Below are 18,440 nucleotides of genomic sequence, written 5' to 3'. Positions count from 1 at the left end.
CAGGGGCTCCCCAGGGGGAAGGGAGCAGGACAGCACTCACCAATTCCTGCAGCTGCAGGACAGAACCACGGCTGGGAGCCTGTGTTCAGAAACTACCAACCTCACACCACCCCTTTACCTTCCTCTGGCTTGTATCACAATTGCAGGAAGCTAGAGCAACTTCTCTTCCTCTCCCCTTCACCAGCATTTGACATTTTATGTTTCCAACACAGGCATTAACATTTTCTCAAACCCATGAGGTTGTTCAGGTTTTTTTTTTGTAGCAATCTCTGTATGAAATTACCTCTCTGCATTCCCACACGAGTTTGGAAGCCAGGCCAGATCACATTGAGCTTAAGCACGTATTAATACAAGCGACATTTCTTTCAAACAAAAACAACCCCCAGCCTTGCATTAAGGTGCATTACAATCCCTTTGGATAGTCTCACCGAAGCCGTCTGGAGAGAATCAGTGAAAGAGGTTTCAGAAGGAAGGCAGACAGGAGCATTCCCGTTAAAGCTGCTCTCCTGCGAAGAGGAGTTTGGCACATCCCCAGCGCTGGGAGACTGGCTGGCCGTGGCTGGCACCGCTAGGTCAGAGCTCTGAGACGGGTGGACGGGGGGGAAAGGCGGGGTGGAGCAGGACGAGGAGGTAGAAGACAGGAAAGGAGGGATGGAGACTTGGTTGTGAGGCACAAAGTCCTGGGAGTAGGACCTAAACACGGACTTGTACTACAGGACGCGGAGATGGACGACACACAAACAAGGAGGATGGGAAAAGGAAGGAGACAGACAAAAGAAAAAGAAATTAGATCAGCAGCAGCTCAGCAGTGACAGCACAAGGCAATTCCAACAACGGGCGAGAGGCGAACCCCAGAAGAGGGAGCGTTAATTTATCATCCCCCCATTCCTGCAGAACCTGCTGCCTGGGCTGGCAGGCGGCTTTTTCACAGCGAGGAGAGTCCTGACACCAGCAGCAGCCGGGCAGGGGAGGTGGGCAGTGGTGTTTGTCTGCAGGAACCCAGCTTCTGCTGGGCAGCGGGGAAAGCCTGGGTTTAGCACTTAGTGACACCGTGCACCTGGAAGGCGCTTGGGTGGCTGAAAGGATGTGAAGCCATACAGAAACCAGGACTGCGAGCACACTGGAAGCGTCTCAACAGAGAGAAGTACGCAGGGGATGGTTGCTTTTCTGGGATTTTCCACAGGATCCAAAATTAAGATGCCGCTTGCTCCAGCCCTGTAATTTAACAGCTCCTGTGTCAAGTCTGTTCCAGAACACACAGCTCCCAGGGAGAGGTGACTGGATCCCGTCTTCTAAGCTACGCTGAAGGATAAAGGAGATTACAACAGGAGATGCTTTTACTCCTTCCCATCTGAGAAACATTGGGAGCAAAACCGATAATTGCCCTCCGGAGCAATGAATTCCTCATCAAACCAATCCTTTAATGCAGTGGCTCTAAAAGTCAGTTGAAGAGATGAAAAGAGATCATCTACAGAAAGCTTTATTCCACTATCTCTCCTAATCATCAGATTACTGTTCAGATAATATTAAGCAGGGTGCAGTGGGAGTACGTTGTGCCAAGAAAAACACGAGCAATCCTCTGTCTTTTAACATCTGGTGCTAGTAAGATTCACCACCAGGGCATCTCCAAAACAAGAAGAGAGCAAAGCCGACACCCACCAGAGAGAGAGAGAGAAAAAAAAAAGGAAAGAAAAAAAAGGCACCAATGCTAAACCTGCTGGAGAGGAGCTTTAGGAAGCATCACGTCACCCAAAAACACCATGCTGAAACAAAGCTGAGGTGGTTGCCTGCTCAAGCAACCTGCTGCAGGACAGCGCGCTGCAGAGCTCTCAGGAAGCACTCGCACACACTGCTGTGATGGTAAAAGGAAAAAAAAAGGAAACAAAGGCATGAGTTGGAAAATTCAGGCTACGTTTTTTCAGGGGAATTAAGCAAGTGATGAAATCAAAGCCCCATCCATCACCTGAGTACACCTCAGTGGTGTTTGTTGGTTTCCTTTTCCTACCCCTGAAATAGGTAATAGCTTAAAAATCTGAACGGAGAACTGCCTCAGGCTCGAAGCCCGGGCAAAGAAGTTTTTCCACTACAAGCTGGAAAGGAAACAAAGGTCCACGGCTAGAATTTACCTTCCACCACCCCAATCCTCCAGCGGCTGCCCTCCACCGTACTTCGAGTCCGGCTGTGCTCTGGGTGCTGTCTAGGGGCCCCAAACGAATTGCGGGCCATAATACAGAGGAGCAGAGGGAGATGCTTTGGAAAGAGAGCTTAAAAGACTACCAAAGAATAATCAAAATGCAAATCCCTACCACATGCCCGTGGCTGAAAGGAGCCCAGCTCTAGGACAGGCTCCTCTCCCTTCCTGCTCGTCTCTTTACGGGTGAGCAGCCCCGGCTCCAGGGCCACCGTCCGCTCGTGGTGCTGCCTCGTAACAATGCCAAGTCTAATCTCTCTGTTTGCTTTCTGCCCGGATAAATGCTCTACATTTATTCATTTTCACTTGCATGGCACAAAACGCTAAATCCCTCGTAAGACTCCAGGCTCATGACATCACCTTGGCTCAGCAGATTCATTGTGCCTGCCCCGTCCCCCCGCTATTCCATGATCTCACCGCTGCTAACGCGCCAACTAATGCCCCGAGTCCCGGGCCAGTCCCCACAGAGAGAATTGGAGCAGAGCACAAAGAACATGGACCTCCCACCACTCCTGTGATGGCTCGAGAAGGCAAACTGCTGCCCCAGCGGTGAGATGCAACACTGCCATAAGGGAAATGATCTTCTCCAACACGGGTTGCGTCCCAGTGCCTCCGCTGCTGGGCTTGCTGCACCCTAGCAGGCACCCTGCTGTCCTTTACTTTGCAGCTGACGGGCATCTTCCACCGAGGTTCCCCCAAAAGTTACCGTCTCCAACTTGCTGAACCTGAAGAAAAAGTCAAGGTTTTGCAGGGAAGCAGCGGAGCTCCTTCAGGCCATGAGCAAGGGGAACTCCTGGCCTCAACTGCATCGCCTGGGGACAGGCAGGCGCCCTTGAAGGGCTCACGCCGTGCCAGGGCAGCAGCAGGGTTAGTTCAGGCCAAACAGGGGCCGGAGGCTCAGCAGCTGGTGGGCTGCGTGGTGTGCAGCCTGCAGGCTCAGCTCGCAGCTCAGGGAGATGAATTACTGCTGCTAGGGAAGGAAAATCTGCACAGCTTCTGACTTGCAGAATTTCGGAGACATTAATGCCAATTCGAAGGCAATTTAGGCCTAAATATAGCACGGCTTTGCATCAATTTTAAAACTCTGAACGTGGATACGTTACTAGTGGCAATCTGTACACATTCATCTCCCCTTGGCCTCGCCAGTGCGCCTTTCAAAACAATTTCTTGGCACGAGGTGCGTAGAAAGTACCAGCTTAAGGCCCAGGTAGCCGGGAAAACGCATTCATCTTCATGATGGGACCCGTGATCCATCACTTCACGGCGCAGACACGCTCTCAGCATGCTGTTAACAAAGGGAACAGCCCAGGGAAGCCTTTGGTGAGCTGGCATTCATTAACCAGGCTGCTCTCAGCTCCTGGTCCTGTACGGCTGCAGCTCGGAGCAGGCAGCCAGGAAGAGCTCTCTTTCCTCCCCTCCTTCCTCCCCTCCTTCCTCCCCGGCAAGCAGCTCGGGAATTCCAGCTATGCAGCCATGCTGGGACAAGAGCCAAGAATGCAGCATACTTTGAAAGTGGAAAAACACCCTGCGGTGGAGATGATGTCCATATGGCACCCATTCCTGCTGCGCCCCTTGGCCAGCCCGGCCCAGCCCAGCCGGCAGCTGCAGCAGGAATTGCTGCGATGGTTTCCGCAGGGTTTGGGCGGTGTTCGGCTCTGGGAAGCCGTCACCCTGTAAAATCCACGCTTATTTTGGGAGGGGTGAGGCCATTCAAGACAACTGTCATAAGCAAATTCGTCCTCCCCTGGCCCCACAAAATCACAGGCAGCGGTTTATCTTGGAAACTTATCAGTGCTGTTTTTTTTTTTTCATTCTGCTTCTTGGTGAGGCTTTGCTTTAGGTGAAATAATTTGAAATATTTTTGGGGAAGCTAGAAAGCAACCAGATCCTTTGAGAACCTATATTTTCCTCTTTCCAAACGCAGAGCATGCTGCCGGGCTCCCAGCAAGGGACCAGAGGACGGTCTCCCGCTGCGGGGGATTCTGACCTGTGACAGCAAATGGAGAAAAGAAAGAGAGATCCTTCTCCCCTTACCAGTAAAGTATATTTATAAAAAGCTCTCTGTCACTTGGGAAGCATTCCCACGAAGCAATCTCCTGCGAGCACCGGGAGCCGACTTGCCCAGACCTGACAGTTTACACACACTGACACCAGCGCGGCACACGGGGCTGCCAGGGATGGCACCTTTCAACATCCCCAAGTTGCTGCCTTTGATTTGTAGTTTTAGAACAGCTTTCCATCGTTAACAGGGGCGTCACAGGATGTCCCAAAGGTCAGTGACATTAGAGACGTTTATTTGGATTAGCTGGCAGGAGATAAACACTAACAGAAAACTTCTTATTTCAAGAGTGATGCTTCTCAACACCCCCTAGGCACGGCTGACCAAGTAACAGGGAGGAAGGGTGTTTATGGCAGTCACTGACTGCCAGCAACAGCAATCTCCATCCTAAATTCGGAGCTGAATTCAATTAAATGGCTGTCAGAGCATCTGCAGCATCAGCAGCCCCCGTCTTTACCTTTTAAGCAAAGCCTTCTCAGTCGCCCTACCGACTTCTGCCAAATTAATCTGCAATCTTGCCAGACACTCCCAGATCAGATAGAGCATCGGAATTCCAAAACACGCCGCTATCAGAGGAAAGGATCAATCTTTTAGATCTCCTCTGCTAAGGCTATTAAGAGAGAAACGTGGGCACCGCGCCAGAACTGGATGCCCAGATTCTAACAGCAGAGAGCTGTGTTCGCAAAACCCTGGGCGTTGCACAAAGCCGAAAAATATAATTACACAGACAACTATTGGAAAACACTTCCTATCTCATGACACAATGCTGGACTTCCAGGTACTTTTGCTAATGAGGAAGGAAATGCTCCTACAATGAATGGCTGGAAACACAGGCTGCCAACAGACCGGCTTCAAGCACTGCCGCAGGAAAGGCAGGAACCCCTCGTGCCTGAATGTTTCGTGGCGAAGCCTCTGACCCGGCTGCACGGCTGACCTCGCTATTTTTAAGTAGTGGTCAGCACAGCAGATGGATGGACGGGGTTTCGGTTCCCTTGGGAAAGGGTCTCCTGGCTTCTGCATCAAAAGCACAACATCCGAACCCTCCTTAAGGGAGAATTTCTTAAGGGAAGGTTTCTTGTACAACCTTGCAGTGAGAATGGCTGGGGGGATGAGAAGGTTTGCAAGGCTCAGTAACCACGCTATCGTGTATCTCTCTTGAAACTATCAGGAGAACTCAATCTGATCACAAATACAGCATCAGCTCCTGGCTGTCCTGTGAACAATACCACCACATCTGGCAGACAGATCTTGCAAAGGCAGAGCGTGGAGATGGAGACTCCCAAAGCCAGCCACATAAAAACGTGGCATGTGGCCTGTGAAAGCAGCAGGCTGACTGTTCAGAGACCTATGCAGAGACAGAGAGTGCAAGATGAATGTAAGCAACCGGAGGAAGTGCCTTTCTGAAGCAGGATTCAGCGATGCTGGCACACAACAGCACTCTTAATACTGCCATGCAGGCTTGCTGCGGGCAGTGGAAATGAACAGAAATGCAAAAGGAACATGAAACAGGAAAGGCAAAACAATACTTAGCACTCAACAGCTGCTTAAATGGACGCAAACCTTGTTTCCCCTTTCCCTCTGCTCCAAACTAAGGAGCCAAATCCTGCTTAGGACAGAAAGGAACTAACACAGGGATCTCACGGTCCTGGTTTCGTAGTGGCTCCCACCATCAGAGCACCATATGCATCCAAAAAACTCAGTCTCTGCCAAGGATCGGAGCTGAAGTCTGGGTTGCAGACTGGAACTGAGCTACACAAATAGGAGCAAGGTGGGGAAAACATGCAAAGCACATGTCGGCATTGCGTGCGCCTTTAAACGCTTATCTGACCCTCCTTTTCCTGAACATACATTAACACGCACACAAGAAAGAGAAACAGTTGCTGTGAATTTTCTGAGCATTTTCTCAATTTGCAAAAGAACTGCGGGAACAAGTGAAAACAGAAGCGCTGAACGAGAGTTTTCATAAGGAAATCACTTATGCTTTCTGGTGGAAGCAGGCGGCCAATTTGGTTCCTTGGCAGTTACTGGAAATGGTTTTTAATTAAAAAGAGAACACAAGGCAAAACAGCATTTAGAGAAAGGTAAGACATTTCTCCATAGTGGAGAACACAGCCAAATTTCCACTAGTGCTATTTGCAGGACTCAGAGAAAACAACTGCATCCCTTGTTTCAACAAAGAAAACTTCCTAGCTGTGAGTGAATGCAAGTCTCTCTGCGGTCTTTGGTGGAAAATCTGTAGACAGAGAGCAGTGTATCTTGTCTCCTCAATGATTTCTTCTATCAGTGCAGAGTTCCCCCCACTGCCAGGAAGCCGTGAGATTTGATTCCTGCCATTTGGAAACCTGCTCACCCATTTCCAGTCAACAGCACAACGAGATGGAAAAGGCAGCATCTCTGTCTCACGATGGGAAGGGAGGGAGGAGACCTGCTGGGGAAAAACTTCTGCAAACCAAGTCTAGGATAGGAAGGAGGATGCATTCTTACTGCATACCTCCTTCCCCACTGTCTAGCAACAGAGAGTTGCTTTCAAAAGAGAGGGGAATCCCTAAAATGACTCTTGACATTATGATCCAGTTGTCCCGGCAATGTGAGATTTCACGGCGTAACAGCGGGGACGGTGATGCTGTGTTTCCTTGCAGCATCGGCCCACGCTACAAACATGACCCTTGCTGGCACAGAGGCTAGACACGAATCAGACTCGGTGAAAAACAGACCCAACTTGCCAAACCTATGAGGTTTGATCCAGTTGCTTAAGATCTGCCTCTATCCAGTAAAAGCTATTACTTCTGACACAATTTCCTGCAAAGAAGGGAAAAGTGCGATTAGTGGGTTCGCAGAGCGCTGGTGGCTTCTGGACTGCAGCAGCGTCTGCAGCTCTGAGGGGAAAGAAAAAAAGAGTCAGGATTCTGGAAAAGAAATTCACGAATCACAAATTAAGAGAGTAAAGATGGTCTGAACTACTTCACTTTTTTTTTTTTTCTCCTTTCTTCAAAGCACCATCTGAAAAGAACTTTTTGAAGCCCTATAAATTAGTAGTAAGGATGTAGTCCTTACTCCTTTGTGCACAGGCATAGGAAGCTCCATGCAAAACATGGTATAGGCTTGGCTTTCCTGCTGCCTTCACATGAACAGATTGGTACGGGGCTAGGTGTTCTCCTGGGACTGACTCTTGTCCATCCCAGGCCAGTCTCATGGGAAAAAAAAAAAGCACGGGGCACTTTCTGGCACTTGGCTATGCTTGGAAATCTGCAGAGCACTGCTCACGTTGTGGTAATGCACAGCCATTTGGTTTATTAGCTCCGACTTCCTGGTATTGACCTAAGGAGGGTTTTGCTTCTTGTACAGAAGGGATAAAGATTAACGCAGGAGACGTATCGTTTTGATGATCTCCACTGATTCTTTGGGTACGTAGGAGGCCAACCCCTCAGCTGGCTGGTGCACGAAAGGTGTGCTCTTCCTCGCATTAACTCCCCTGCTGGGCCCGGTGGATTGCTAATGCTTAGCTCTTAACAGGTTTATTGCTCACCACAGTGCTCATCTGAGTGAAAGAGTGGAGAAAATGAGGACATGAGAATGACAGGAGAGCAGAGCAATGCACACGAAGTGCTCCTGGTGCAGCTTGGAGCATCCCCCACGTGAAAGGCAGTTTTGCCAGGCAATGCTCAGGAGCAGACTGCAAGAAGGGCTCCGAGGTCCTTCTGAGTGCTGGAATGCAGGGTGTCACCCTGGGAGCCATCCAAACCTTGACAGCTGTTTCACTTCTCTGTCTCATTAGGGAGAGGGAAAATGGGATAAACCGTGGCTGTGATATTATATGGGTCAGCTCCGAAGCATGTAAGGACATTGGTATTTTGCAGCTCAGAGACAAAGAGTCACTGTCAGAGGTGAAAATCTCATTTTTGCCTGTGAAGAAATAAACCAGCTAGAGTCATGAGCGACCACGAGATTACCATAAATTAAAGGCATTAATGGAAAAGTCACCACTTTTAATTCAGTTATTTCCTTTGCGCATTTGACAGTGCATTGCCCAACTGTTCTCATTGTTCCTCATGCTTCATTCATTTTCCCTTTACCAAATCCTTGCAAAAACGAGTGAGGATTTTTTAATGAAGTTTTAACATTTCATAAAATAATCTATTCAGAATAACGTAGTCCAAAGCAAGATTAGAACAGGTCAAAATAATTAAGTATGCAGTAGCCATTTACATCTAACCAGGACACTTTTTAAAGTGACCGTGCCCACACATTTTTAGAATGCTATAGCATCATATTTATAGGCTCTCAATTACATCAAAAATAGTGAAGTGCTTTTACCTGGTCTTACAGTTCTGTTATATTTTCAAGGACTGCTATCAAACAGAAAGCTGTGCAATTCAGAACTTTTGCATTATTTCAAATTTTAGAACTGTTTTCCACGGACTCATGCAAGCAGTAACCTTACCAGACCTCAGCCTTTAGCTATGCAGCCAAATGATGATACTGCTCTCTCTCCTACAAGTGGAAGCTGAAAGTTTTAGTTTATGGCTTGTGAAGTTAACTCTACTTGAATACTTTCTTCTTCAGACCCAGCTAATAACATCATTGCCATTCATTTTTAGAGAACGAGCAAGCGTTGAAATGCAGAGACGGCAGTGACAGTGTGAGGACACGGCTTTCAAACAGTTAGCATTAAACTAATTGAGACACTCTTGGATTTTCTTAACTCTTGCCTGATAATTTCTCCAGAATAAATCTAATTTACTAAACATCCAAGTTACTGTTAAAAAATAATCCATTCTCAGTTGTCATGAGGCAGACAATCAGCACATAACCACACAGCCCTACGTGCAAGCGCTCCTCACGCTGTTGAGCTGCTGGAATCCCATGGTTCGATTTAATTTCATTACATTAACACTTTGTTATTGCTACCATTTAATTTAAGCAGCTGATCACAGATTTAAGCGGTACTTTCAGATTATTATTTCAATTTCAGTCATTTTCAGCTCCTCCTGTGGTTCTCTTTTCAGACCAGAGCTGTAGGAGAAGAAACCCTGCTCGTTCGCCAGCAAACCATCCAAGCTTACTGGGATTGTTTGGGACCAGGGGATGTGAAGGGAAGCGGACAAGCAAATACGAGATGAAAGATGTGGGAGAGGCCATCTAGAGAAAAAAAAAATTAAGGAGCTGCAGCCACTGTTCCATGCATTTGCCTAAATCCGTGTACTTCAGGGATGGCAGCTCATTATTTCTCCAAGGGCCAGATTCACACAGCAGCATTTAATCGACTCATCCACATCGCTGCCGTTCTGCAGCAGAACAAAAAGACTTGGCAGTTTCAGCGTGCAGCCTGGGGAACATGTAGGTCATGGGAGTGTGCCTTTGCACACAGGCCTGATCTCCTCTGCCAGGCCCTCTCCACAGATGTCACTCCAGATGTGGATGGACAGCAATGAAAGCTGCATCTGCCCCACATTTAATTTAACGAGATTTACACACCAGTTTTATCACCTGGCTGCTTGCTACTGAGTCCCGTAGCCCCCCAAGAGCTTTTCTCTTTACCCAGAACATCAGCACAGGTTGGCACACGAGCATTTAACCACAGGCACAAATACACACGCATTAGAGAAGTGCAGAAAGCAACTCACCGAGTGCACAGGAAAGGAGCTGTGCCGGTTGAGAAAGGAGTTAGAGACTGACATAGTGAGGCCCTGAGTGGCACCGGTGTCCTCGGGGGTGAAGGGCACTTTAGTTTGCTGGACACAGTAGGAGACAGAAGGGAAAGAAGAGGCAGCATAGGAGGCCTGCTGAAGAGGGGGAAGAAAGCGAGAGACAGAAGAAACAAAGAAAGAAAGCACAGAAAAAGCGATGAATAAAGGCTAAGAAATTGCTAACTGTAAAACAATGCATACAACGGCCTGCTGAGCAAACAGCTATTCGTACAGCTCATCAGCACCAGACACACCACCTCCCCCTCCCAGTTCACCTGTGGGCAGCTGCTGGCAGTCAGGCTGCTCCACGCGCCCTTTTCTCCCCATAACGCTGGGGACAGATGCCCAAAGGAGCATTTATGGGCACGAGCTGCTGCCCAGCAGGGACCTGGCTCTTCCTCCTGGCTGTTAAGCAGCCATCCCTTGCAGACTACTAGTTTTTTTGGCAATCTGTGGGCTGGAAACTCAGCACTCTCCGGTGGTCTACGGGCCTTCACGGATGCTGCAGGGATACTGGATAAAAATAATGCCCACTGAGTTTTCAGTCCAGCCCATATTATACATTGTTTGCACAAGAGGGAGATATTACGCAGTAAATAATAAATACTATCAGGAATTTCACCTGAATTCACTGCTGTAAGGGGCTGGGGGAGGCTCAGCTGGACCTAGGCTTTCTCAGCCCTGCCTTGTCAAATATAACATGCAAATATTTCATATACAAGATATGAAACTTGCAAGAAAGGACTTCCTAATTATTATTTTAGGGAGAAGTCCGTCCAGCAAACCTTCCCTGCTGTTGGAGCAGCTGATGTCCACATGATCTGCTGTTTCAGGATCTCCCTGGGCAGCAGGACCAGAGGAACAATGGAATCTGATGGCTTTTACAGGGATTGCTGAATGAGCCATTGTCTGCTCACACCACTTTCCCAGCTGAGATATGAAGGCAGGGGCACAAGGTTGCATTTTAAGAAACTTCTGCTTCAGGCAGAGCATCACCTTGATCATATCAAGCCTGCAAGACTACAAGAATGCCTGCAAGGCAAAACAGTGACATTTTGGCTGCCCAGGTAATGATTAAAGGGCAGCACAGAAATGCTTTGCTTCAGCTGACACACTCTAAAAAGGAGCTGGATTTCCCTTCTGCACAATAATGAGCACAGTAATAAACAATTATTAGGACCCAGCTTGAAATCTGTGCGTTGCTACTTACCCTACAGGACCATGCAGAGACCATGCCATCATTAGGAACTGTCACTAGGGCATGGTCACCTCTAAGAGGAGGTAGGGCGAGGGACTACCAGGGACTGTGCAAGGATCTCTCTGACAAGGGGACCAGAGCCCCTGGGGAAGTGCCTGATCCTTCAGAGAGGAGTCCTGAAGAGCCTTCTGTATTCCTAAAAATTGGATGGGTCGGGACGTTTAAGGTCTCACCCCCACAAAATAATAATGCGTAATACTCAGTTTACTTAACATTTGGCCAGGAATGTTCATTTTTTAGGACTCCTATCTGTGTCAGAGGAATGTAGTTATGTGAATTCCCGCACTAGGACTCTGTGTAGCTTTTCCCAATTCGTTAAAAAGTAGCTCTCTGGGACAGTCCAACTTTAGCACAGATAAGGGCAGCACATATTGCAACAGTTGCCCTGATGATGGTAAGAGCATGGCTCTGTTCCAGCATCTCCTCCTGTTTTATTAAAGCCATGGCCAATGTCAGTCAGATAGCATCGACAAAAACGATGCATTTTAAAAACATTTTAGCTGTTCTTTAAAAAAGGTAATATAAAGAAAAATATAAACAAGCCCTCTGAGGTTGGAGTCAAAAATGAGAAAGGAAAAAAAGGTCCTTAAAAAGAAATAGGACAAAATCTGTTTTATTTCAGCCACTGAGGCTGGAAATAAAGCTGCTGCTGCTGCCATCGCTGAGGCCAGGACTTCATCCCCCATGTGGAAAGTGGGGCTCACGCAGTGTTCAACTCCATGCACATACACTTGTGGACGTGCCTTTATGTGCCAGTAGGCTGAAATGGCCAAAAGATCACTGTGAAATTCCATTTTTCAGAAGGCAATTAACATTCTCGTTAAATGCCAATAAATGAAACAATTTCACCAAACAAGCCAAACCAAACCAAGCTAAAAAAGCACCACCAAAGCCCTGGGGCACACAAAGGCAGGGGTGCCACTGGCTCCTACGGCCACAGAACTGCAGAAAACAGGTAAAATCCTGAATCTCAGAAGGGGGCTGATGTGGGGAAAACAAGCACGAGTTAAATAATGGCTGGACCAATGTTCTGTGGCTCTGGCAAAGTTTGAGCCATAAAAGCAGTGATTATGTTTAAATGGTTATTATTAGTGGCATCCTTGACAACAAATTCAAAACAACATTGGGAACAACAGTGCAGCAATCTCTCGAAAATTGTGTTGCCCAGCGTGTCAAAATCTTCAAAGCACTCATCATTAAAAAAGCCTCCAGTCTGGCACAGATTCAGCCGTGCCATGTGGAAGGCTAACATCTCATTTTCAGGGCATTTCAGGACTTTGAGAGCTGACGGGGAATAGTCTGAACGCGGGGTTAAGAAAGGAGCACAGGAGCTCAAAGCAGATGATGCAAAACGCCTGAAAACGTGTTAACAAGATGGCAAGGAACACGGGGTGGGTAACACCAATGAGACATCCATCCTCCCACGACCACAGCCTGTCAGGAGGAGGAGCAGCAAACCCAGAGCTGCTCCCACCAGGCTGCTGCGCCCTGCTGGGGAGGGCACCGTGGGTGTCACTCACCAGCTGCCGCTGCTTCGGGGGGAGAGCGGGTGGAGGTGCCAGGTCTTGAGAGGGTTCTAAGCTGATGAAGGAGTCGTTGATGCCATAGACTTCCCTGAGGTGCTTGTTCTTCTGCTGGTAGATGTGCTCGTTCTGCGGGGTCTGGTAGAACATGGATGGCTGCGGCTCCGAGTAGTCTTCCACGAACTGCATGTAGGCCAGCACTGCAACACAAAAAGGTCACGCTCACTGCTTCTGGTCTGCGTGCTGCAGCCTGTCCTGCCCCAAGCAGGCACGGTGCCCACCCTGGGAATAAACAGGAGTGATGCCACGCTGCTCTTGCAGCTGGGCATTGCTTCAGGGCGGCAGCAGCAAGGCATCTGCGGTGCCTCGCACAGCAGGTCGCCGATCACCTTGGAGGAAAGAATCTGTGAGCTTCCCATCCTGCAAGCCAGCACACAATGAAAATTGTCGCAGGCCACAAACAAATTTGGCACCGGTTTTGCTTAAACCAGTGATGTCTCCAAATAGCTACCTGAGGAGTTCAACTCACCAAGTCTCAGACTGAACCCCTTCCTCGTGTAACCTGGGGAATATTCCTCAACAACTGATGCCCCAGGTCACCAAAAGAAAGAGAACGACTTCAGGCTGCTTTGTAGGAGACACAAATCACCTCGCACAGATGCAACCTTGCCAGTAAAGCTGTAATAATTCCTGTGCCTGTAATAATTTTCCTATCTGTAGTTAGCATGACTTCTAGAATGAGAGGGCTCGCAGTGCTTCCCCAACCTAGCAGCTGATCGAACTTACTGGAAAACACCTGCCTGCAAGACCTGTCCCTCAGCTGTTCATGTGCCACTGCTGGCACAAGAGCTTAGCCTTTTAGAAGTGCCACTGACCTCGCCTTCCTCCTCCAGGAGCTCAAATCCAACATCCTTCGCTCCCATCCCTCTCTGAAGCATCCTCGCATCTCTAAATTTGCAACTGAATCCGGCTGATTCTAAAGCATTTCTGAGATGCTGTTTGATGGAAGTTTTAAATAGGATCAGATCTCATTCGGGGCACATTTGCATCTGTAAAATATCCTTCAAAAATCTGTGAAAAAGCACACAGGTCTGCCTGCATAGCTCTGACAAAAGATTAGCTCCTGCTGCAATATTTTAGTGTGGAAGAGGGAGAAAGACACCCAGGAGCACAGGAAGACTACTGCAAAACCCCAGAATTATCATGTACATAATAAATGGAAATCAAGTAACTTTAATCTACGTACCTGCAAACTGGAGCAACAGTTGTAGTTAAGTGTCACAGGAAGAACTAACTAGGGCCTTCTTGCAAATATGCTGTCAAGCACAACACCCTCTGATCATTCATCCCCACCCCGATAACTGTGCACTTGTCATTTTCTGTAAGTTTGGTCATTAGGAGGCAATCATTCAGCTTCTGCTAGCATTTTCCTTGTACAGCTGAACTGCACGGATGGCTTCAGTGGGAGCTATAAATGCAGTGATCCCAGCGCAGTATTTGCACATCACGAAGCTGGTTCCCATGCTAGCTCCAAGGCAAACCCCCTGTTCACCTGTAAATGCAGAGACACAGACCAGCCTGCTTCAAACAGGATGCAGCCGTGCGAATGTGTCGGCAGGAAGGAGTCGCTTTGCACCTGTCTTTTGCTCCTTTTTTCAGATTTCCTCCAGTATTTTAAATTTTGCTTAGAAATGGAGCTGACGCAGCTGCCCCTTCCCACAGAATGACATCCCTCCTCCAGAAAATAGAATAAAGAAGAAAAAAAAAAACAAACCAACAGAGTGCAGGAAAGCTCAGCTGGTACATTTCAATCCCAACCGGCAACACCTGCTGTCCCTGTCCTGTGACCCCACACGGGGCTGCCAGCAGACAACCTGTCCGTGTCCCACAGCTCCGCCAGCTCCCGCAGAGCTCTGCCAAGGCTGCTGCAATCCTGACCTTCGGCACCCCTGCTGTGTGCTCCTTGCTCCTCTTCCTCCCCCGGCCACCTTCCTGGCTTCCCAGCACTGCACCAAGATGACAGTCACCATCCTTGCTGGTTTAAACCATTCCTCTTGGAATGGGGTCTTGGTACAGAAAATACAGAATTGCTGAAATAATAAGTGTTTTGGAGTACCTGCAATTCTGTTGACTCGGGTATTCCCATTAATACCTGCACCCCAAAAATGCATTTAGATATTTCAACAACTTCAGAGGGTAAGTTCCGAGATATTTCTATAGCAGCAAAAGTGAACTAAGGATCCAGACTCCTTGGAGAAGGGTGGAGGACAAGAGCTTCAGGGAAAAGGCCACATTCTGAGAGCTCATCAACTGATTAGGACAAAAGCCAAGAACTTGGGCTTGGCAGTCCTGGTACAATGCAGCTGAAATTGCTCAATTGAGACCAAGCCTTCATGCAGTTACCTACAAAACCAGCGCTACACTTGGTGCTCAGATCCGAAGACCGGGATCAAGAGCTGAGTTCCTGGGCTCAGCAGCCTGTTTGGCAGTAGGGACTTGGGAAGTGTTGGTGAAAAGGGTAACACATTAGATACTTGCGTAAAATTGAATTACTGTAATTCAAGGTAGGAAGCCTGAATGCTGCTGAGAGCCTTAACTCAATCTGTAAGGGAATAATGAAGAGCTCTTTTATCTCGGCTCTTTATTAGGCTAATGCATCCCATTGCCAGGGCAGCTCCCGTGCCCTGCTTGTTACTACTCGTCTGAGGCAGGCGAGCATGTCTCTGCCTCTGCTTTGTCTTCATCTCCGTTTTTAGGTGAAGCAAAAAACAGTTGGGATGGTGAAATACAAACCTGGCTCAGAAGTAGGGACTGCAGAGCATAAATGAAAATAGGCATCATTAAACCGCTGCCCATCTTCAGCAGGGTACTACGGCAGCAGGACCACTCCTGAGGCTGCTGTTTGCCAAGGGTCTTCTCTCTCCCCTCCCCTCCCTGGTGTGGTTTTTAACAAGGCAGAAATTTAAAAAGCAGATGGGAAATTACATCACCGGCTCAGATCGGCCGCACGCCCTGCAGCGGCTCTGTGAAGAGGGAGGGGATGGGGGCTGCAACCTCACCCCTCAGCAGCCGGGTGGAGTGACACGGTCTGAAAGCAGCACCCGGGAGAGAAGGGAGGAGTGAGACACAGAGAACCTCTCCCACCACAGCACCATGCCCAGCTTATGTCAGTTCTGAACCAAGGCAGAAACTATTCGAAAGGGGAGAAAGAAAAAAAATAATAAAAACAACCAACGACTGACTGTGGCTACTGCGGCTAGGAACACCTTCCCTGCAGTGCCTCGGCTGTTGTTTCTGGAGGAGCTAAAGCTGCTCGGGGATCGGTGGTGTACACCAGCTCTGCCCACATGGTTAAAACTCACGGGTACTGCTCATGCTGTGCCAGGTGGCTGCTAACGGTGCTGGGGGAGCTCCGCAGCCGGCAGGAGCAGCTGCTGGTCCAGGAAGCAGGGAGAAAATAGGCAGCAAACCATTTGGTGTCACGAGAACACCCGTGGACCTGTGGTTCCTGGGGTCTGCAAGGAATTCCTAGAAGATTGTGAGCAATAAGGTGCATCTGCAATAGAGATAAGGCACAGCAGTGTCTGATGAAAAGAACCCCCCAGGGTTGTGGTGCTGTCAGCAGGCTGCGCTACAACCAGCCCCGCGCAGCAGCGACAGAGCCACGTGCATAGGCAAGAGCCAAAATAATGGAAATTTTAAAGTTACATCACACGTCAGTGCAGAAGTCAAGGTCAAAGAAGCCAGTCTTTGTCACCTCTGGGAGGAGAGCTGTTTTTCAGAGCTCCCATTACACGCTGGCTCAGCCCAGAATGCCCCCAGCACGGCTCCTGCAGTTAAGTACCAGCTGCTTGCGGGGCACCAGGCTGCATTTTGTTCCCAGTGACAGGGAAGGAAACATGAATAAGTGCCTCGCCACCAGTCTGCAAGCTGGCTGGGGGGAGGATCTTGCTATTTCTGACTCCAGGCTCTTCGAGGCAGAAGCTGTTCCCTGTCTGTGCCTTGTACAGCAGGAGCGCGAGAAGTGCTCAAGCAGAAGGCTGGAGTCATTTGCCCTTAGCACAGTAGCATGTACAGCACAGTAAAAGCACAATTCATGCCAGTCTAAAAGGCTTACCACTCCCCTGTTTAAATTATAGAGAAGTCAACTCTTGGAGGTCCCTCTGAGCATAGCTCCCAGCAGTACACATGGTGGACTCGAGCTGGATTTGCTGTTCATTATTAATAGACCATCAAAGTCTCTGCTGCAACATTTCCTGCCAACCACCAAAGGATGACCCACAACAAAGGGACTAAAACCAAGTCGCATTTGTGACAGCTCTAGATCTTTAATAAATTCATGCATCTCTTCAGGATTCCAGGAGTTTGTTGGGGCTGTGGAAGCAGCACCGCCTCATCTGTGTGATTACACAAATCTACAGAAATCAGCCTCTGGGCCCCCAACCCTGGGTGCTACTATACGGCCTGAGTAATGTTTCCTCGCCCTTTTTATGTTGAAAATAAAAGTAAAACTAACAACCACAGATCTGTGGTGTGATAATCGGCGAAGGAAAGGCAATGTAAAACAAGTTTAGTGTCACATGAATGCAGCTAAAAACCTGCAGCAGGCAGGTATCACCCAGGCACCACTACAAGCTCTGCACCAAGGAGGCTTTATCAGGCCAGCAGAGCTGTCAACACATTAGATAACAGCTTCTGCTTTTCCTAACAATGCAATCTGATCAATCCCCCGAGCTCCTGATAGTGCCAGATGACAGTTAGCTCTGTTCTAACATCAAAGAAAATTCACGTACGAGGCCTTGCTATTGAGGTTAAAAGTGTGCGCGGGCAATAAAGGAGAAGAGAGCTTTTAAAATCGGTTTTAAAGTAACCCCTTGACATCTTATATGATAAGAGAAAACAAAGACATGGGGCTTAGAGAGAAAAGCAAACAGCCCAGGTCTCTCTTTCAACTGTCAAACTGCCTTTTAGCCACGGCCCATCCCGGCGCCTCTCCCCACTAAAGCTGTCTACGTGTACAGAGGCGCGTGGCCCTGCGTCCATCCCTGCCTGCCTGATGTCAAACCATCCTGGTCTTGTTATTCATATGCAGAGCCCGCACAGCCTGACCCTACGGCGAGGAGGTTCTGTACCCATCCCCTTGCAGCTGATGCCGCATGCAAGTATTTAGAGCAGCAGGAACCGTAACAAGCAGCCCTGGCTGTGCACCGTGCCAGCATTTATTTCCTTTCTGTCGTTTGCAAACCAGCATCTCTGCTCCTTTTTACTTGCTTTGTGTATCTTTTAACTGTTTGCTTACCAGAGAGAGACAGAAGAGCTTCTCTGTATATGGGGACACTCAACTACAACCAGACTACTACAACCTGACCATCGCTTTCAGGTGGATCGGGCCTTGTGATCTGATTAAGATCCCAGGTTTGTACATGGAGCAGTCACTTAAACATCCTGTAGATGCTTTAAGACAATGCACTTTTTCATTTCTTTTTTATTTTTTCTTTTAAAAAAGTGCCTCTCACAGTAAACTACAAAGGAATGGACAAACCACGGATGCTGTAGCACAGCACAGCAATCTCGCTTCCACCTTATTCCCAGTGAAAACGCTATTAACTGCAGAAATGAGCCAGAAGGCGAGTTCAGCGCTTTTCCATCAGCTCTTCACTTGGGCTGCAAACCATACAGCTTAACACTGCTGATCCAGAAGTTGCACACCCAACCTTCTGAT

At 48.4% G+C, this 18,440-nt stretch overlaps 1 protein-coding gene across 12 annotated transcripts in view; it reads right to left on the bottom strand.

Annotated features, from left to right (window-relative positions):
• The window catches only part of RAPGEF1 (Rap guanine nucleotide exchange factor 1), an 86,679-nt gene that overhangs the window by 16,923 nt on the left and 51,316 nt on the right, over positions 1–18,440 (bottom strand). For 5 of the 12 annotated variants that reach the window (XM_068656687.1, XM_068656685.1, XM_068656683.1 and 2 more), the window contains 3 exons: positions 12,716–12,918; positions 9,875–10,033; positions 429–710 (listed from right to left, as the gene is read on the bottom strand). In XM_068656687.1, the coding sequence (XP_068512788.1) occupies positions 429–710; positions 9,875–10,033; positions 12,716–12,918 (644 nt within the window). The remainder of the gene's footprint in view (positions 1–428; positions 711–9,874; positions 10,034–12,715; positions 12,919–18,440) is intronic. The other 7 variants (XM_068656684.1, XM_068656689.1, XM_068656692.1 and 4 more) reach the window with 4 other exon arrangements.

Source organism: Anas acuta, chromosome 20, assembly GCF_963932015.1.
Source record: "Anas acuta chromosome 20, bAnaAcu1.1, whole genome shotgun sequence".
NCBI classification, from domain to species: Eukaryota; Metazoa; Chordata; class Aves; order Anseriformes; family Anatidae; genus Anas; species Anas acuta.
Note: the sequence above shows the minus strand (reverse complement) of the source record. Positions and strands in the feature narration are given on the sequence as shown.